Source organism: Dendropsophus ebraccatus, chromosome 11 (assembly GCF_027789765.1).
Source record: "Dendropsophus ebraccatus isolate aDenEbr1 chromosome 11, aDenEbr1.pat, whole genome shotgun sequence".
In the NCBI taxonomy this organism is placed as follows: Eukaryota; Metazoa; Chordata; class Amphibia; order Anura; family Hylidae; genus Dendropsophus; species Dendropsophus ebraccatus.
Genome location: NC_091464.1, coordinates 51,451,531 through 51,474,041, shown reverse-complemented (window position 1 = coordinate 51,474,041; position 22,511 = coordinate 51,451,531). Strand labels below are relative to the sequence as shown.

At 40.9% G+C, this 22,511-nt stretch overlaps 1 protein-coding gene across 3 annotated transcripts in view; it reads right to left on the bottom strand.

The window, feature by feature from the left end:
- Positions 1–115: 115 nt before the first annotated feature.
- The window catches only part of ZFX (zinc finger protein X-linked), a 25,952-nt gene continuing 3,556 nt past the window's right edge, over positions 116–22,511 (bottom strand). For 2 of the 3 annotated variants that reach the window (XM_069945135.1, XM_069945136.1), the window contains exons 2-8: positions 13,739–13,830; positions 9,690–10,235; positions 7,762–7,905; positions 7,511–7,654; positions 7,221–7,358; positions 4,903–5,055; positions 116–4,030 (exon numbers count right to left, since the gene is read on the bottom strand). In XM_069945135.1, the coding sequence (XP_069801236.1) occupies positions 2,838–4,030; positions 4,903–5,055; positions 7,221–7,358; positions 7,511–7,654; positions 7,762–7,905; positions 9,690–10,235; positions 13,739–13,802 (2,382 nt within the window). In that variant the 5' untranslated portion in view covers positions 13,803–13,830 and the 3' untranslated portion in view covers positions 116–2,837. The remainder of the gene's footprint in view (positions 4,031–4,902; positions 5,056–7,220; positions 7,359–7,510; positions 7,655–7,761; positions 7,906–9,689; positions 10,236–13,738; positions 13,831–22,511) is intronic. The other variant, XM_069945137.1, reaches the window with a different exon arrangement.

Genomic DNA, 22,511 nt, shown 5'->3' with positions numbered 1-22,511 from the left:
GCATTGTGCTACCTGGGCTTCAGGGGTGCAGTGCCACTTAGCTCCGCCCACATCAACCGCCACATCAACCGCTTCCGGTTATTTCCTTCACAAGACATGAACATTCACCAACAGGAAAATATTCTGATCTTTATTTTACCACATTATTAAGAGCACAATTACAATGTAATCTCACATCCCTATATTGATTTTGCTTTACTTTTTATACAAAATTGTACACAGAATAAAGACAATAAAATATTTTACAGGCTGTGTCTAATGAATAATTTACATGTTCTTGTACAAAAAGGGGGGGGGGGGGGAACACAACACAAGCTGTACCTCTTTAACATTCAACCAAAATATTAAAATTTTGGAGAACTTACCAAACATTTCATCTGAAACTAAACCCATGGAAACAAAGAAACAAGTATGAACAATAGCTACAACCTCTTTATACAGATGTGGTCTTTACAAAAGCCAGATGAATCTAATGTGTTAAAAAAAACAAACTTTAAAAACACAAAATTTACAACTATACAGCCCCGTTCTTGTAACACAAAATGAAATGAAGCCTTGATTATATTCTAATATTACAATTGTAAGTATAGCGGTAATAGAATGGGATAATATGCACGTTTGGGAATAAAACACTGCACTGCAGATATTTGTCATACCTATTTTTGAAGGGTTTTTGTAAATTGTATACTTGAATGTAATACGTCCTGGTAACTTACAATTTGAAGGAGAAGAAAATCCCTACTTACAACCAGACAGGAAGGACTCATCCCTTTTATATTAGTATCAAGTATTGGGCCGAGTAGGTTTTACGTTTAACATGGAAGGATTTCTCTTGTAACATTATGGGGCTTTTTTATATATATATATATATAGTTTACCCACTTATTTTAGTGTCATATGTGCAAAGAAATAAAACATCTTGACTGTATATAAAGCAGGAGTAGTTGTGTCACCATGCCGGATCATGATGTAGTACAGAAGTCCATTGTAAGATAGTGCCATTAATATTTTACACAATCCACCAAAGACGCAAACATTAATGGGACTTCAACCTTTTTAGTTTTGTAAGAAAGTTTACATTTCCGACTGTATTTACTATGTATTTTCCTCCAAAACGACAGAACCTCCATGCAGCAAAACACAACCAGTTGAATTAGAAAAGTGCAATTTTAAAAAAATAATTTAAGACCCAAATAAAAAAAATTAAAAAAAGCCAAACAAATCACAAGTGTAAACAGCATTTAAAATCTCCATAAAATTCAATGTGCCAATTCACTGAAGAGGACAGACAGAAGTACATGTGCAATATGTATGGTGCACCGTTAACAGCATGTCATCATGAAGTTAGTGGATATACTCTATATTGTTCTTTGCATACTTGCACTGCATAGCTTCTAAGGTTATATTTTCTGATGCAAATAAAATTTAGTTGTCGACATTTTATACATAATAGCCATCAATACTTTTATTGTAAGAATTTCTCCAGCTTTTTCCCCCATTAGATTTTTTTTATATTACAATAAAGCATTTATTTCCCCAACCTGAAGATATAGTTGCTCTTTTTTGGGAAGTATACGATTTTTAGTAATTATGTAAAAGAAAACAAACATCTTTAAAATACTGGGAATATATTGTGAAAATCTGAATGACATTTCCTGCTTTTTTTTTTTTTTTTTTTAAAGGAGAATAAGAAACTTCCCAAATTTTAAGTGATTAACACTGACTACAAAACAGATAAAGGAGAAAAGCAGCAAACCCAGTATAAAAGGATGAAACATTAAAATGTTTTTGTGAAACTAAAATAAGGACAATGGATACAGTACAAGCAAAAATGTAACGTCAAGCGAAATACTCCCCGCTACATGGGTAGACTTATTGTAAAGGTTTAGAAGAACATTTGATGTTTCGTACAATTTGCTATCATTTTGGATGAACTTTACATTCTTGCTAAAAGGGTTGAATAAAATGAATAAAAAAGGTCAATTTACTAGAATTATTACTGCTTTTAATACATCAACCGTGCAGCAAGCGTAAATGGTATTTTAGAAAGGTATACACTAATGACCAATCCTCAGGATAAGTGTGCTTGGTCCCAAATTCCTAACTACCCTATGATCAGAAGAAAGGAGAACAGCAGTCTGTTAAGTATGGTCCAATCAGATCACAGTACAGGCCGCAGAGCCATGCCGTTTCTGTGTGATACTGCACCTCAGCCCATTAACTGTCCTGGGATGCAGTACCAGACACAGCAAGTATTATAGCAAAGGAGCGTCACCTTCCCAGCAAGTGCTGATTTTCCCTGGTTTTGCTGATCACTGGTGGCTCCGAAGTGGGACACGCAACAATCACCAATCCCAAATCTTGGTTATTGATATAACCCCCTTCTGAAAGCTTTGTTCATACAGTGCAGTTTTTAATGCACACTGTCCAAATAATTTCTTTAAACGTGTATAAAACTCCAAGATTTCCATGAAAAACTGCACTGTGTAAACAGACAGAATTACTGTAGAAAGCCTATTATGATGGAGCAAGAGAACATAATACTAAGGGGAGAACGTTACGAAGACGGCACCTGAAACACGTGGGCAGACAAATCTGAAACGTAAGAACTGAACATACATATCCAGCGGTTTTCTCATATTTGCAACTTTGTTGATTTTCTTTTTTTTTTTAATTAAACAAAGAGCAGGACTGGAATATAAAAAATATCATTAGTTTGGAGGCACATAGAGTAATAATGATGAAAGAAAATAAAAATAAAATAAACAAAACCTGACACTGTTCTCTACAATGGGTATACTTTAGCAATATTCGGCAACCACCCAGCACAGACAAAATCACACTAAGCTAGCTTCTTTATGATGTTTCATGGTGTGCTGATTCTTTTCAGATGGCCGTCGAAAGCCTTTCTTGCAGTAGTCGCATCTGTGGGGATAGTCTTTGGTGTGGATGGAGATGACATGGCGTTTAAAACCAGAAGCGTCTGTGGTGTTGTATTCGCAGTACTCACACTGATAAACTTTTTTACCACTGTGAGACTTCATGTGCTTTTTTAGTTCTTGTTGCTGCCTGAAGCCTTTACGGCAGCGTTTGCACCTGAATGGCAACTCCTTAGTATGTACAGACAAGATGTGTCGACTCAACACAAAAGGGTCAGCAATCTGGAACTCGCAATGCCTGCACTGATGCATCTTTTTACCCCTGTGTGCAGCTTCATGCTTTTTAAGCTCGGAGGGCCGGTGGAAGCCCTTCTCACACACTTCACACTTGTGTGGATAATCCTTGGTGTGCACAGAGATAATATGCCTTTTCAGGTCACTTGAGTTAGAGCTTTTGTGATCACAATGCAGGCACTGGTGACTTTTGCTCTCCTGATGCAGGATGACATGTGCCTGCAGATCTTTAGAGTCTGCGAATGTCTGGAGACATATCTCACACTTGAATGGCATTTCTTTGCTGTGCTTTGTCTTAACATGGGTTTTCAAATTAGAGGAGTCAGCAGATTTGTAGTCACAATATTGACAGATATATGGCTTCTCACCTGTATGAGTGCGCATGTGCTTCTTTAATTCAGATGGATGACGGAAACCTTTTCCACACTCCACACAGATGTGTGGGAAGCTCTTGCTGTGCACGGCCAAAAGGTGTCTATTTAGTAACCCTTGTTCAGCCGTTTCATAATCGCAGAACTTGCACTTGTGCATTTTGTTGCCCGCTTTTTCCTTGTGTGTCAGCTTGTGGGCAAACAATGCATTAGCATGTAGAAATACTTTTCCGCATTCATCACAATCCAGATCTTTTTCTGTTTTAATGACTGCAGCAGACAATTTGTGACTCTCCAGGTGGTTGTGTAGACTTACTTTTTTATTGGTGGTATAATCACAGTCTGTGCAGCGATATTTCTTACGAACCAGATGTTCCGGGTGATTCTTCATGTGCCTCTTCAGAAAGCCTCGTGATTTGAATTTCTTGCCACAGATCATACATGGGTAAACAGTAAGTGGGTGGCCATCAGGACCAATAATTATGGCTACAAAATCAAAAGAACACAGAGAATCACATTTTTTGTTAAGTAGGCAACAAATGTAATGTTTAAAATTGAAAAATTAAGCTTAACTTTCTATAATGACATCCTATATGAGAAGACTTAGGCCTGGTTTACATAAGTTTGGAAACCTAGCCCCATGCCAGGTAACAATCTCACAATGCAAGTCTCCACAGGCTGAAATGAACCTCAGTCTAGACCAACGTGACATTTTGTGATCAGAGGGTAACTATGCCAGATTGCTGGACTTTTGTGAATCTAGGTGTGTTATCACACAAAGACACCACTAACATTTATATTACATAGTCACATTATAATCACTAACGCCTATAATTACAGCCAACAAACCTTTTTCACATGACCGGCTGTAACAAAACAAAACAAAAAAATCTTTACAACTAACTAGGACCCCTAGTGGTATGTTTGCAGCATTACCTTTCTTATGTCTGATAAGTTTTTCCTCCAGACACTAGACAATATTCTAGGGAAAATCTGTTAGCATATAGGAGAGAGCAACCTTGATAGTCTTCAGTAACCTACTACATTAGCAGGCAAAACCAGAAACCTTCAAGACCTATGCATTGAAAATGTTGTAAAACATGGCTGTGGCCAGAAGCTGAAATTGTTGGGCCTGGAAGACTAGCAGATAAACCAGAAGGAATTATAAATATATCAAAGTTTGTGTTTTTTTGGCATTTTAGGACTATTGAGGCACTTTTGTATTTTTAATGAACCTTTTTATTTATTAAGACAATAAAAAGTGCAATACTGTTTTTTTGTTCTCATACAACAAACCTTCTAGAATATGACATGCAAAAACACTTTTCTAGAACCCAGTTTATCATTACAGCACACACCTGTTTGGTACTGACGGTTTTCCCCCCTCCTTTTCTTCTTTGGTTTTTGCTTTGATAGCCTGTCCAGTCCATCAGATTCATCTATGTGCAAAAGGGCACTAGCAGTGCCATTCCTGTGCTCCACTCCTTCAAGGTTGTTATTTATATTATTACCTAGAACGCAAAGCCAAATTAATAAGTAAACTGGACCAGTTGTAACGTCATTATAATAGTGTTCACATAGTGGGGCAGTTTAATACAACCAGTAGAACTATTTTAGTAAAGTGGTTAATACTAACATCGAAATTACAGGGAGGTAAAAAGGGAATGCGAAAACATTAGGCTACTGCCAGGGTATATTATAAGTCTTAGGCTATGATCACATACAGTATTTCGCGCAGTTTTTTTTCAAGCAGAACCAGGAGTTAGTTAAAAACACAGAAACTGTGCAAATCTTTCCATTATAATTTTTCTCTGCCGGTTCCACTGACAATTTTGGCTACAAATACTGACTAAAAAACTGACAGTAACACTGGCCAAATACTTTGTGTGAATATAGCCATAATGTGTACTACATGCCATCTAAGAAAAGCTAAATGTGGGACAACTGTGGATTAAAGCGACTCTGTACCCACAATCTGTCCCCCCCCAAACCGCTTGTACCTTCTTGTACTTTCTTTCTTGCCCACTTTTGTCATAACTATTGCACAGTGAACACAGGACTGATTTTGCATCACATCACCTCAGTATGTATTCCATACCAGCTGATGTAGCAGAGCCGACACGCACATGGTGTAGCTGTGTGCTGCATAACAGGCATCTGTTTATGAATGAAGGCATTCTGTGTGAATGAACACATTCTAGTTCCATACAGACTCTAAGAACATCCATGACATTTACAATATACAAAGCTGTGATACAAAGACAGGCACATATGTCTCCATTCATTGACAGTAAGCAGACATAGCAATAAGTATCTGTCACTAACTGATCGGAACCTGATCACTTTCCCTGACAGGCGAGGGTATAATACTAAACTCTTGTCTTGTCAGATCAGCAATCTTCTCATCGAGTCTGCCCAATAAAAGCTTAAATTCCCCCACTTTCCCATTATAAAAAACAAACATCTTAAGCCACTATTACACGGAGCCCCTATTACAACGTCAGCACTCGTTTGCTCCTCGTTCCTCGCTCGCTGACGCCGCTATTACACACGGTGGCAGCGAGTGGGTAAGTGCAGGGGAGGCTGCAGGGAGCTGCAGGGGGGCTGCCTGGGTGATCGCTAGATCGTCCGGGCAGCCCATAGAGGACAGCGGCGGGCTGCTGCCACTGCTTCTATTCTACGTAGTGACTGTAGCTGATCGCTGCTATCACAGTCGTTTGTCTTTCAACATGTTAAAAAAACAAACAACTGCAACGATCAGCCGACATTCTTCATGTCGGCTGATTGTTGCCTTCTATTACACGGGACGATTATCGGCTGTAATGGCTAATAATCGTTCCGTGTAATAGGGCCTTTAGCGTGTGGAATTGTCCAAGAATTGACATTACAGTATAAGAATAGGCAACAGATTGTTCAACCAGTTATTAGGAAAATAATCATAATATAAATTGAAAGCAATCTATCGCAAGGTCTGGGCATATTAATCCACTGGTATAGTGGCCCAGGTCACCCGGATCAAAACACTGGTTGTCGTTTCCCAAACCTTTACGCAGAAAACATAATGCAAAGTCAGCTGATTTGGTGCACTGGGGGCGGTCCAGAGGCCCCTAAATGCACCATTTTAGTCACCCACCAGCTCCACAAACAGTACCCCTCTTTGAATATTCATTCTCTTCAAAAACATTGCAGCACTCAGCTCTGAAGCCTTATACAATCAGTTCTCTGCATTGTGGCCTCAGAATACAACTTTAGAACAGAATGCTGTAACGTCACCAAAATAGAATAAATATTTAAAGGGAATATGTCGCCTAAATTCTTAAAAAATATATTATACATAAAAGCATTATTTAAACAATAAGTAATTCCCTTAAACGACAGGAGTTTATGAAGCTGCTTGGCAGGATAAGTGGTACACTTAGGGGACTTGCCATCACCGCCAGTGCACCAAACCAGCTCCATTTGAAAAATTTTATTTTTACCCGTATCTCAGGAATGGTGAAATGGACTGGTAAACAAAAAACTGTGTTTTTGTCAGGGTGACCTGGAATACTTCACCATAGCAGCAGGTTAGTATGCCTAGATCTCATTCCCTTTAAGTGTACAATGCAAAATATAATAATAATAATAATAATAATAATAATAATTAAAAAAAAATCTGTAACAGTGGTGCCTTTACCGTAAGCTGCAGCCCAGGCTACTGGCATGAAAGTCTTGCTTAGTTCGGCATCATCCAGCTGATGTTCATGAGTTATTGCAGCATCTTCCTCTCCAACAATCACCTCCATATACACCTCATCAGCAATTTCTGCAACATCTGAACAAACAGAAACACACATTACTTTGGGCTCTTTGGAGTTCAGCAGGCCGATCTATATCTGAATGCAACAAACAACTGTGCTCACCACACAATACACAGAATGCTTATAGTATATGAATCATAAGGGTGAGATGCAATTTCGGACTCACCCAAATCATTATCATCAGTCTGAGAATCATTTACAGTCATGTAAACCATCTTTTCACGAGGAAGACGGCCTCCAGTATGAGGATCAAGAAGTCCATCCCCAGGATCATTTTCAGATTCACTTTCCACAATGTCTACAGTGCCACCTGGGGAAAAAAAATACACCATTAAAAACAAAACAAAAAACACCAAATACATTGTCTTGTGTATAACCAAATATGTAAAATTTCACAATGAAATTAAACATGCATACCCAAGTCTTCACCAGGATCTGCCTTAAAGATGTAAACCTTGATGACTTCTGGACATGATCCATCCAACTTAGCTGGGTCACCATCCACTTCACCACCCATAGCGATTTCTTCTGAGCACTCACCAATCTTTTCAGTATCGTCCACTAAACATAACATAAAATATGTATTAGCGACATATCAACTGATTGCAATACTTTTACCACACAGCAAAGTCAACTTAAAAGAAAGATATTTTGACAGTCTCACTTCTAGCACATATTCAGAGAAAGAAATATATCCTCATTGTAGGACACAAGGTGGAGGCATGCAAATTGTTCCCCTTGGTGGCCACATATGCATCTGTTTTAAAGCACAGATACTGCAGAGTTAGTGGAGAGCCCTGTATTACAGCATGCATACAACTGTCTTCGCTTCTTACTCTTCATCAGTACAGAATAAGCAGGCCAGGGCTTTGGAGGTCCTAACCTTAAGACCATGTTCACACAAGGTATGTTTAGGATAAATCATGGTCGTTATTGCAATTTGCAACAATGGCTGTTATTTATGCTAAACATACCTTGTATCTGAATAAATTAAATCCTGGCCAGAGCGTATACACACAGTATATGCTCCGGCCGAGATACCATCCTGCCACACGAAAAAATATCAGTTTTCTGTGGCTGCTACCGCATCCAAATTCACGGGAAATAAAGATCATCCGGCCAGTACTTAAGTGATCTTCAGTAACACCGGCCGTTCTGTGACCCATCTGGGTCACAGAACGGCTGGTGTTATACCATGTGGGAACATGGCCTAAGTATGCAACAATACCCTTTGGCTGGTTCACATTGCATTTTTGCAGTGGCAAAAAACGGATTAAAAAAAACTTGCTTTGATCAATTTTTCCATCGAGTTCCGTTATAAAAAGTATCAAAAAAAACGTTATCAAAATGCATCCGTTTTACTTAGCGTACACATATCGTGGTTGACTACAAGTTTTGTGTACACTAAAAAATAGATGCATTTTGATCTTTTTTTTTTTTTTTTTTTAATAATAATGGAAGTTAACCTGTGCACCTGTTTTCCATCAGTTTTTTTCCGAAAACAGATGGCAAAAACACAGTGTAAACCCAGGCTTGGCATGAGTAAGAAGTTCTACATACAAACATATATCACACTTATGATTAAATGGCTGATCCCAGAGGATGTGTGAGACTGCACAGATATCAAGGGTAAAGTGTGAACAAACAAAAGAAATATATAAATTGAGGAATCTTGGTTTAACATCTCCTCTCTCAGGTATACCTAGTAGAGGTGAGCAAACCTACAGTAGGAACAAAGCGAATTGCTTAGTTCCTATCTGCATTCTGCCAATCAGGCTGCTAGGTCTGAAGTCTGCTCCGCTGCACGTCACGACCGAGCTGATGGACCGTCCACCCAGCCAGTCAGTGACACCGCTCTGGAAAAAAGATAGGTCCCACCTCACACTTTGATATGCACTGTTATAGGGTAATTTCCAGCTACATTTTTATTATATTTACATTTAATGAGGATCTGTTGCTGATGCAAAACATTTGGATTTCAAACAATAAATTTCGCATAAATTTGTACAAGCAGCTGTAATGATGGGCAGTACCTCTTAGAGGTGCCAGGAATCTGCCTACTGATGAGAGATTATTGGCATTTGCTAAAGCCATAAAAAACCCTTACAGTGTACCCATAACATTCAAGCCTTTAAAACTTTCACATTCAGATGCAGTTGAACAGTCGGGTTGCTGTGGAAAGGTCCCACAAAAGTGGTAAATTCTGTGCAAAAGCCCCAAACCTAATAGGGCTCGTGCACAGAACTCATCAATGTAGTTATATGGCAATTTGAACCTCCGGAGTCAGCATGTGGAAGTTTATGATTAAAACAATTATTTGAGAAGAAATGGGAGCTGCAACTTACAAGAGATCATAAGGTAGTCATCACAATTGACTTCTTCTCCATCAGGACCTTGCACTGGAATACCATTAGCGTCAATCACAGCCTCAGAAGCACAGTCTGCCACAAGGACCTCTTCTGAAATCATGTCGTCACCAAGGCCATCCTCTGCGATCTCATCTCCCACTACATGATCTGGATGAACAGCATTTTCACTTCTGGCAACAGTCAATGCTCCTTCTACTAAATCAGAGTCTAAGACATTCTCAGGGACATCACAACTGGATAACACATCTTCTTCTAGTTCCTGTTCCTCAGAGTCAGGACCAATCTCATCTTCTAAAACCTGCTCTGGTATTATTACAGTCTCCGATACCCGCGTTCCCTCCAAAATGTCAGAACACTGTACGTCCTCAATGACCACATCTTCAATTACGTCCTGAATAACAACAGAGTCAGCGTCATCAGGATATCCCTGAACGGCCATGCCTCCGTCTCCATCTGCAACAAAGACAGTCTCTTGGATTTCCACAATTATCTCATTGCCATTAAGATGAGAGGTTCCTGTTCCTATAAAATAGTAAAATGAAAACAAGGCAGAAAGTTTAATTTAATAATACATTCAGATAACTAATCATATTTGCTGACCATTCTTTAAACACAAGTATACAAGTTATCGCCTTTCCTTAGGACAGGGAATATCTATCAGGTCGCATGGTGCCTGCCTGCTGGGACCCTGCTACCTCCAGAACAAGAAACAAGAGTCTCCCCTGAAACCAGTGAACAGCTTTCTGTGAAAACAGAATTGCGGTTGCAGGTGTGTACCACTTTTCATTCTCTATAGAAGTTGCCTAAGATACCTAAACTCTGTACTATGCTATATTCTGCAGTTCTAAAGATCCTTTTACATTGGTCAATTTATTGGCCACTGCAAACGAGCACAGATCAGAAATATTGGCATTGGTTTATAGTGCCTTTACATGGCAGAGAAATGGACCAGCCGAAACGCACGAACAATACATGAACCAAGCCGTGGCAACTGACAATAAGAATATACATATATCTGTGCTGTCAGATCACACAGCAGTACATACTTACCTAGTGCGTTGCTGTGATCCGGCATCCTCTTCTTTAGCTCTCCCATTTAGTTGCTGTATCTTATGGCCACACCTTCTCACTTCCCCTCCCACCTCCCCCACTCAATCATTCTGGTGGAAGCAGCAGTGTGAAAATGCAATGCTTGCATGGGAGAGACAAAGAGGAAGCCAGATCACAAGCAGCGCATTAGGCAAGTATGTACTGGTGTGTGATCTGCAAACTGACAGCACAGATATATGTATATCCGTGCTGTCAGTTTCCCTTTATTGACATCAGCTTTACATCGCCTGTTTACACAGGAAGATATTTAGCCGATGACAATAAATTTTAAAGCCTGCTCTACACAGACAATCAGCCGAAGATTGGGTGTTTGCCAGTCCTCAGCTGATTGCTGTCGCTTTTACACGGGACGATTATTTGCTGCAGGAGCGTTTTTTTGTAATGCTCCTGGTCAATAATCGGCCCATGTAAAAGAACCTTGAGAATGGAGCAGTGGTGCAAAGGTGTGACCACAGCTCCATTCTCACCACTCTGTTGTTGGAGAAGACTCCCAGTTCTGGAAGTTGAGGAGGGTCTTAGCATACAGACCCCCACAATGAGATTGTTATGATAGGGAATAAAATTTATGGGCAATCTGTTTATATTATAATTAGATCATCATTCTCTCCTTTCAGTAATTTTATTGACGTGATATGTCAGCAATAGGTCGTAACATGTCTTTGCGCAACTGAACAGTGAATTAAAAGGAATGTGTGGCCTAAATTTTCATTTACTGATTAGTAAGATACAAAACATGTTATGTTTTCTAATCTGTTCCTATATTCTGCTTTGTAATTTTTTTTTACATTGTTATGGTGGCTGCCATCTTGTCTGAGTTGTTTTAACAATTTAGTGACATGCTTTACAGCAAGCCTTCCTTATGGACAGACACCAATAAACTGGGCCTGTACTGACCTTAAAGTGACTGTACCACCAGGCCCAGGCTGAAGCACTGGAGGGGGGGCCGACCCACCCTTAGTGGGAGGAAACACCCGCTCCTCTATGATAGGGTTCCATTGATCCTAATAGAGTCACGTCATGGAGGGGCTGGGGTTTCTTCCCACTGTGGGTGGGTCGCCCCCCCTCCAGTGCTTCAGCCTGGGCCTGGTGGTACAGTCACTTTAAAATGAATGTAAAAGGCTACTAAGCATTAAAGATGAGCGGACCCAAGCATGCGTTGTTTGATTACCAGTGGCAATAGTAGTTGGATGCAGTAGTCCTGAAAGGTCTTAGGGCTGCATCCATGCCACTGGTAATCAAATGCTGCACACTCGGGTTCGCTCCTCTCTACTGGGCATACTCTGTGACCTGTGAAAAGGGGAGTGGTACAGGGAACTGCTATTATCTTATACTGGTGCGTGATACCTATCTACTGGATTCACCGGTCTCTGTAAAGCTGTACAGATCAATTTACAGCAGCCTCCTCTTATCACCACATATAGAACTGGAAGTCTCAGCTTAGTTTAGACCTTGTGGTGAGCAGGGCTGTGGAGTCAGAAAGCCGCAGCTCCGACTCCTGCTCCTTCAGATCCCTGTAATATAGGTCATGCACAGTGATATAGAGGGGTCACACAGTGATATAGAGGGGTCAGCCCCCCCTGCCCCCCCTGTACATTTTACGGTTGCCCGGAGTACCCCTTTAATTTCTGCCTCTCTCTCACACGTGCACAGCCTACTGCAAGCATAGCAGACACATATACAGCCTGCTGCAGCAATAGCACACTCACACAGCCTGCTGCAGCCATAGAGCGCACACACACACACACAGCCTGCTCAGCCATAGCACACACACAGCCTGTTGCAGCCATAGCACACACACAGCCTGTTGCAGCCATAGCACACACACAGCCTGTTGCAGCCATAGCACACACATACACAGCCTGTTGCAGCCATAGCACACACATACACAGCTGCCGCCATAGCACACACACAGCCTGCTGCAGCCATAGCACACACATACACACACAGTCTGCTGCAGCCATAGCGCGCGCACACACACACACACACTCCTGCTGCAGCCATAGCACACATATACACAGCCTGCTACAGCCATAGCACACACACTCATACAGCTGCAGCCATAGAACACTGAAGAAAAACACAATCTCATAGGGCTAGTGTCCTATTAGAATGCTGCTTATGAAAGTTTTGCTCATCAATTTATTTTATATCAAAACTCAATTCTACACTTTTTAAAGATTATTTTTAAAGCTGGAGTCGGAGTTGGTACATTTTTTCCAACTCTAGCTCTAGGACTCCACAGCCCTGGTCGTGAGAAAGCAAGCTGCAAGATTTCAGGATTATTTTATAACAGAGATCGCAAATGGAAAATTAGCCACCAAACACCAACAAAAATCCTTTAAAAAAATGTTTAACATTTAAACTTGATTTGAATAGTAGGTCATTTTCTGATATTCCCTTTAACTTGAAGCACTGTCATTCGAAAAAAGTAACAACTGCAGGCACATTTCCAAACTTAATGTCTATGAGCGGTGATGTTGTTCTGCAGGGGTGGCTAAGTAGGATTTATGTCCCCACACACACAAAACATGGTCTAGATTTTTATTTAGTTCTCCTTCAAGTACATTTCATACAGAGCTCCTTGTGATTTTTCTCAAAGGTTCAATTATACCTAAGCTCTCTGATTTTGCTTTTACCATATCACACTAGAAACAATTCTAGAAAACCACAATCAATACATTTAACTCATCGTCTCGGGATCAGTGGGGGTTAGACACCCACTAATGACATTCTAGTGATAAGCCATCACTTAATAAGACTGTAATACCCCTTTGTTTGTTGAGGAGAATTTTTTTTTAAATCTATCCCCTGTAATATTAAATGTTCTTGAATAATAATACTGTGCCTTAGACCATGGTTTTCTTGCACATATACATATGGGAGATGTAATCACATTCACATAAGCCTGTAAGTACCTGAAGTATGGAAAAAAGCATGCGGGTCTGTCTGCAGCGCAAGCTCGGCTACATCTTCTTCCATGACTATAAACAGTCATTAGCTGTTTTTTCTGTAAAATACAAAAGAAATTCTTCAGTCAGCAAGATAATTCAAATATGTAAATGAGAAAACACCATAATTACTAAGCACAATTCCTTTCTACGGGTGCTAACACATACACCGTATCGCAGTGAATTTGATGTAAATAACTGAACACACCATCAAATCTGCTGCATATCGGCTCACATCAGTCGCGTGTGTTAGCACCCTACAAGAGTATATCAGTGCTACTATGCTGCTTAATGGAGAACTCCCAGCAGGTCAGGCAGAATCTAATCTGCTGACAGCTCCCTATTGTGATTAGGTATGTCTCTTACCTTCATCCTCTGCACTGCCCCTGCACAGTTTAATGTAGTCCTCTGTCCAGTAAGGCCGTTTGGAGCATTACCCCGCCCTTAAACCATTGATCCATTGGGTCAAATTGACGCTCTGGGGGTGGGCTGTGCTCCAAATGGCCTTACTGGACAGAGGACTACATTGTAACTGCACAGGAACAGCGCAGAGGTTAAAGGTAAAAGACATACTTTTATCCTCAGCATCCTATGCGCAATAGGGAGCTGTCAGCCGGGTTGTCTAACCTGCTGAGAGTTCCCTCTCAACAACAAAACCATTATTAACCCCTTAAGGACGGAGCCAATTTTCGTTTTTGCGTTTTTGTTTCTCCCTCCTTGTGTTTAAAAGGCCATAGCACTTGCATTTTTCCACCTAGAACCCCACATGAGCCCTTATTTTTTGCTTCACTAATTGTACTTTGCAATGCAGGCTGAATTTTGGCATAACGTACACTGCGAAACCAGGAAAAAATTCAATGTGTGGTGAAATTGGGAAAAAAAAAAAACGCATTTCTTTTATTTGGGGTTTTTTTGTTTTTACGCCATTCGCCCTGGGGTAAAACTGACTTGTTATATATGTTCCTCAAGTCGTTACGATTACAACGATATGTAACTTGTATAACTGTATATTATCTGATGGCCTGTAAAAAATTCAAACCATTGTTAACAAATATATGTTCCTTAAAATCGCTCCATTCCCAGGCTTATAGCGCTTTTATCCTTTGGTCTATGGGGCTGTGGGAGGTGTCATTTTTTGCGCCATGATGTTTACTTTCTATCGGTACCTTGATGCGGATATACAACTTTTTGATCGCTTTTTATTACATTTTTTCTGGATTTGATGCGACCAAAAATGCGCAATTTTGCACTTTGGGATTTTTTTGCACTTAGGCAGTTTACCGTGCGAGATCAGGAACATGATTAATTAATAGTTCGGGCGATTACGCAGGCAGCGATAGCAAACATGTTTATTTATTTACTTTTATTTAAAACATGGGAAAAGGTGGGTGATTCAAACTTTTATTAGGGGAGGGGTACGTCATGCGTCCTTAAGAGGTTAAAGGGGAACTCCAGATAGAGGTAAAAAATAAAAATACGTTGTCCCGGAGAAGCGATCTCTGCCACTAGACACCAGGGAAGAGCTGCAGAAGGTAATCGGATGCAGCTGTCAACTTTGACAGCTGCATCCGATTACCTGATTAGCGGGCACGGCCATCGGACCGTGCCCACTAATAGCCGCGACCCCGCTCTGAACTCCTCTTGCAGATGCATGATGTACGGGTACGTCATGCGTCCTTAAGAGGTTAAAGGGGAACTCCAGATAGAGGTAAAAAATAAAAATAACCTTCTGCAAAAGGAAATAGCATTACTTACCTATCTATCCCAGTTTTAAAACTACCAAAAATCTATTTATTTTGGGGGGTTTTGTTCTGTATTATGTGGCTGCACTTCCTGGTTGAGCAGTTGTACACGGTACTACAGGTTCTAGAATGCAATGGTTTCCCTCGGCTGTTCATCACAGTCCCCCACCCTGCACATTCCCCACCCAAATCTGATGCAGAACATCTAGGCTGTGTTCACACATTGCAGTTTCACTGTTACTGAATTACTTGCAGTACTTTATAATTTCATTGTAGTCCCACTCACACAGCACGCTGTATTGTCTACCTGTAACACCACACTGTATTCTCTACCTGTAACGCCACACAGCGCGCTGTATTCGCTACCTGTAACACCACACAGCACGCTGTATTCTCTACCTGTACAACAACACCACAGAGCACACTGTATTCTCTACCTGTACAACAACACCACACAGCACACTGTATTCTCTACCTGTACAACAACACCACACAGCACACTGTATTCTCTACCTGTAACACCACACAGCACGCTGTATTCTCTACCTGTAACACCACAAAGCACGCTGTATTCTCTACCTGTAACCCCACACAGCACACTGTATTCTCTACCTGTAACACCACACAGCACGCTGTATTCTCTACCTGTAACACCACACAGCACGCTGTATTCTCTACCTGTAACACCACACAGCACGCTGTATTCTCTACCTATAACACCACACAGCACACTGTATTCTCTACCTGTAACACCACACAGCACACTGTATTCTCTACCTGTAACACCACACAGCACGCTGTATTCTCTACCTGTAACACCACAAAGCACGCTGTATTCGCTACCTGTAACACCACAAAGCACGCTGTATTCTCTACCTGTAACACCACACAGCACACTGTATTCTCTACCTGTAACACCACACAGCACGCTGTATTCTCTACATGTAACACCACACAGCATGCTGTATTCTCTACCTGTAACACCACACAGCACGCTGTATTCTCTACCTGTAACACCACACAGCACGCTGTATTCTCTACCTGTAACACCACACGGAAGGACTTTTTTAATTTAATTTTTTTTTTTTTCATTTTCATCTCCACACACATTATGATCAAGCATCTTTTATCTTTGAGATTGAGCCCCACAATAAGGACTTTATCCGATATTATGTTGCATGCGATATATTGTTTATGCCTCGTTTTTTCTCCAGGTGGGATTGGCAGTGCCGGCTCTGATCCTCTCTGCCGTTTAGCATAAATTACTTGTGTTACTGTATAATTTTTGTGAAGACGCTGCAGTATTGCGATGAGACTCCAACATGTGTGAATATAGCCCTAATTTCACTGCAGAGTTTTAAAGTGACTGTACCACCAGGCCCAGGCTGAAGCACTGGAGGCGGCCGACCCACCCTTAGTGGGAGGAAACCCCCGCCCCTCTATGATAGGGTTCCATTGATTCTAATGGAGTCACGTCATGGAGGGGCCGGGGTTTCTTCCCATTAAGGGTGGGTCGGCCGCCTCCAGTGCTTCAGCCTGGGTCTGGTGGTACAGTCACTTTAAACAATCAGTGAATTTGCAGCAGCTGCTTCTGGCCGGTCAGAGATGGTGAATCACTCAGGGGATTGGGGGATCCAGCCAAGCCTCCTGGGAGATCACGCCCTGCCCCCTGTCTGCATCATCAGCCTGCACTCAACAAACACAATGTAAAACAGAGGCATGTAAGCTTAGTCTCCTGAGGTGGGAGAGCAGTGGGCGCAGGAGACAATGTGGATTGGCACAGAGGTCATTTTTTTCACTTCCTGGATTTCAATCAGCTACCAGTGTGGCAGAACTGCACAGATATGGTATTACATTGTATAAAAACATCTATATAAGTTGTGCTTTTAATAGAAAACAAGTTTTCCTTATGTGGAGTTCACCAATTTATTCAGCAGGGCGTCACTGGAATCTGCCAGAATGGGACCACAGCTGGGACTAAAAGACCCAATAGCCGGAGCAGCAAGGGATCAAGGGGAGCAAGTACGGCTCTGTTACTGTTTAAATACACAGGGAAGCTGTACAGTCAGTTTATAATACCCTGGAAAACCCCTTTAAAGATATCATAAAACACTAGAAGACAGTGTCTCATGACCATGTCAGAGATGTCTGTGCACAAAAGCAGTCTAAATAAAGTACCATTCATCTACATGGGTGTTTTAAGCTAAAAAGGCATAAAGACAAACATAGAAACATTGCACACAAAATCACAAGCAATATATTGCCTGTGACGCAGTTTGCAATCTATACAAAAATAAATTACCCACAAATTAAATGAAAAAATCCGGGGTGAACAGGAACATAATAAAAAAGTTATACTTATATGTTCCCGTGCCCCCGCAGCATCACTGCTCAAGGCCTGCGCCAGCCTCATGTAGCTCCATGTCCATCACTGCTCATGTCCTGCGATATCACATCCTGTCTCAGAAATGCCTGCTCGGCCCCTCAGTGACTGCAGTGCAGAGGGACCCCTCTGCAGTCACTGACTGGCTGAACGGGTATCATGGACAAAACCGGGACCAGCGGCTGTTAGTGAGCTGGTGATGCTGCAGGGGCACAGGGTTCTTTATTTTGGACCTCCCACCCCCCATGGATTTTTACATTTCACTGGAGCTCTCCTTTTAAGGGGTATTCCTATCTTCCAGATGTTTCCCCATAGTGTAAAGGATAACAAACTGATCATGGGGGTTCAACAGCTGGAACGCCCACCGATCCTAAGAATGGGGAAAAAATTGCCCCCCAAATTAAAGGTGTGCACCACTGGCACTTCATTCTCTCTCTATGCGGCCACAAACTCTTCCAAGTTCAAACTTTTTATTTATTAAAAGGGACAATTCTGTCTCTGGATTAGATATGCACAAGGCATCAAATTTACGATTAAATTTTAATACTGTTACAGGGACAAATGGTTTGATAGTAGGATTTTCTATTTTTCGATACTCTTGGCTAAGCCGCGCTACTTCTCAGCATAACATAAGGTTCTCCTCTAGAAAACATGGCAATCGCATTACCCAGAGCTTGCCATGTTCTTTACTATGGATGTCACAATACCAGAAATCTGAGTTCGATAACGATAACTTTTTTATTTTGATGCAAAATAAAGTTAAAAAAAAACAAACGCATAAAAATACAAATATAATGCCCCCAGCCCAGACTGTGGATATGATGCCCCTATATACCACATTTTTATTTATGTGATTTTTTGATCACTTTTTTGTTATATGTTGTAGTTCAGACAATTACGCATGCAATGATGTCTAATACATGTATTTTTCTTTTTTTTTACTTTTTTCTTTAAAAAGTAAAAATTAGAACCTTTATTATGATTTTTTGTAAATTTTTAATAACACTCTTTAACACTTTTTAATTTTCCTCTACCTTGTAGAATGCCTCCTTGTGCACTACAACTCCCAGCATACCTTCTTGTGGGGAGTTGTAGTGCACAAGGAGGTATGATGGTATGTCATGTCAGAAGGCTGCTGCACTACAACTCCCCACAAGAAGGTATGCAGGGAGTTGTAGTGCACAAGGAGGTATGCTAGTTGTGTTAGGAGGCGGCTGCTGCTGCATAACTGCAACTTCCAGCATACCTCCTTGTGCACTACAACCCCCAGCATACCTCTTTGTGCACAAGAAGGTATGAAGGGAGTTGCAGTTGTGCAGTAGCAGCCCCCAGTATACCTCCTTGTGCACTACAACTCCCCACACTGACGGGGATTGTTAAATAACCGTTGCCCGCGAGATCGCAGGCCACAGTCATTAGCAGCGGAGGCTGCTCCATATGCACGGCAGTGGCATCTACACTGTAAAATAGCACACACAAGCAATCACTATGTTTCAGCTTTTTTAATTTAGCGCTGCTGGAAGCAGAGTGGGCCGGGCAGAGGAGGTGACACTAGGGGGAAGGGGGCACACAGAGAACATGGCCGGCGCTCAGCAAGCCGCTGGGTGTGTTCTCTGTACTGTACTTTACGTTAAGTTGCACTATTATGCAGCTTCACATAAAGTATCTAATACTAGGAATTCCTGGTACCGAACCGTTGTTTTGCCAGAAATATTGTTAGTAGTATCAATATTGCGGTGCATCACTATTCTCTCCCACTCATTGGCCGTAACCCACCTCAGGACCTGGCCTGCCCTTCCTTAATATGCCAATGCCACACTTGCCCACCTTCTTTCCTTAACCCATGTACCCCTAGTTGCCATACATGTACTAGAAGTCAAGGGAGTGTAGAGCGGGCCTAGTTCTCATACCCTGTGTGACGGCTGCTATCTGCAGCTGATACCCATCAGTAATGACTATTGTGGCAGTCTTTTTTTGGACTAATTCACACATCTGTAATTTTACTGAATAAAATATGTAATGATGGGCACAGCAATGACAATGTAATTAGGTGCAATTCAATCTATCAAAATACAACTTATTCAGCCAAAAGAGACCATATTAGAAACAGAAATGCATGATCATGTAAAAGAGAAATAGAAACTGTATTATATAAGCAACACCAAAAAGATTAAATACACTTAAAAACTATGACCAGGCATGGCCAAAAATCATGCATGCTATACCCCACAGTCACTAGGTCCACAACATACACCAGGAGATACAAGCAATCCAGAGCCTCAATACTGCAAAGAAAATAACATTTTCTCATACACCAGAGTATATTTGGTTCGCAATATATTATTTTAGTGTTATTTGCTGGGCAGTATTGAGGCTTTGGACTGATTTATTTACGTTTAATGCAAGTATTTGCTTATATCCATTTCATTTCCTGGTGTATGTTGTGGTCCCAGTGACTGTGGGGTATCACATGCATGATTTGTGGCCATAGTTTTTAAGTGTTTTTAATCTTTTTGGTGTTGCTTGTATAATATAAAGATGAGATTCTATTTCTGACATAAGTGAGCATCTTCGTTTTTAATATGGGAGAAGTTGTCCCAGGACTGGATCCAGATTTTCCAGGCACCTGGAGTGGAGTTCAAAGTCAAAAGCCAAGCTAACAAAGCGCTTTGTTCCTACTGTAAATTCACTCCTCTCTATATGGGAGCATCCGTAATATGTGGACGATAGCAGACATAATATATGGTCCTGAAAAATTCAGGAACATGTGAATGTAACCTCAAACGTTTTTAATGGAGTTGATTGACACTGAAGATAACTGATCAAAAAACAAGAAAAAAAAACACAGCGTGCACTATAGCTCAATGTGCAAGCTGTATATTTAGGTCATGTTTCTAGCCTAGGGCCCTCCCCCTTCCCACAATATGTTGTACCATGCCTTGTTCCTTCTACTAATTATATATATATATATATATATATATATATATATATATATATATATATATATGACATACACTCTTTTCCAGTTATATTACTCCTAGTAGAGGCGACAGCTGCTTATTACTGCATGTACATTGTTCTCCAACAAACAAATATATACTGTAGTTCAGGTATTACAGGAGTCCAGATTCATCAATCTGTCATACACTGATCGCAACCAATCACAGGCCAGAAAAGATGCGCTCTGATTAGCTGCTGCTGTGTGACTGACAAATCTGGACCTGTGTACATGGTCAGGACTGTACATTTCCACACAAGTAAATGAACCACACACAATCCTTATATATTTATACTTCTATACAATTGCATTTTGGGATTGTAGTACAGGACAGGCAGTGTGTGTGTGTGTGCGTGTGTAGTATAGTGTGTGTGTGTGTGTGTGTGCGTGTGTAGTATAGTGTGTGTGTGTGTGTGTAGTATAGTGTGTGTGTGTGTGTGTGTGTGTGTGTGTAGTATAGTGTGTGTGTGTGTGTAGTATAGTGTGTGTGTGTGTGTATAGTATAGTGTGTGTGTGTGTATAGTATAGTGTGTGTGTGTGTATAGTATAGTGTGTGTGTGTGTGTGTGTGTATATAGTATAGTGTGTGTGTGTGTATAGTATAGTGTGTGTGTGTGTGTGTATAGTATAGTGTGTGTGTGTGTGTGTGTGTATAGTATAGTGTGTGTGTGTGTGTGTGTATAGTATAGTGTGTGTGTGTGTATAGTATAGTGTGTGTGTGTGTGTATAGTATAGTGTGTGTGTATAGTATAGTGTGTGTGTATAGTATAGTGTGTGTGTGTAGTATAGGGTGTGTGTGTGTGTGTGTAGTATAGGGTGTGTGTGTGTGTGTGTAGTATAGGGTGTGTGTGTGTGTGTGTAGTATAGGGTGTGTGTGTGTGTGTGTAGTATAGGGTGTGTGTGTGTGTGTGTAGTATAGGGTGTGTGTGTGTGTGTAGTATAGGGTGTGTGTGTGTGTGTAGTATAGGGTGTGTGTGTGTGTGTAGTATAGTGTGTGTGTGTGTGTGTGTAGTATAGTGTGTGTGTGTAGTATAGTGTGTGTGTGTATAGTATAGTGTGTGTGTGTGTATAGTATAGTGTGTGTGTGTGTATAGTATAGTGTGTGTGTGTGTATAGTATAGTGTGTGTGTGTGTATAGTATAGTGTGTGTGTGTATAGTATAGTGTGTGTGTGTATAGTATAGTGTGTGTAGTATAGTGTGTGTGTAGTATAGTGTGTGTGTGTAGTATAGGGTGTGTGTGTGTGTGTGTGTAGTATAGGGTGTGTGTGTGTGTGTAGTATAGGGTGTGTGTGTGTGTGTAGTATAGGGTGTGTGTGTGTGTGTAGTATAGGGTGTGTGTGTGTGTGTAGTATAGGGTGTGTGTGTGTGTGTAGTATAGGGTGTGTGTGTGTGTGTAGTATAGGGTGTGTGTGTGTAGTATAGGGTGTGTGTGTGTGTAGTATAGGGTGTGTGTGTGTGTGTAGTATAGGGTGTGTGTGTGTGTGTAGTATAGTGTGTGTGTGTGTGTAGTATAGTGTGTGTGTGTGTGTGTAGTATAGTGTGTGTGTGTAGTATAGTGTGTGTGTGTGTATAGTATAGTGTGTGTGTGTGTATAGTATAGTGTGTGTGTGTGTAGTA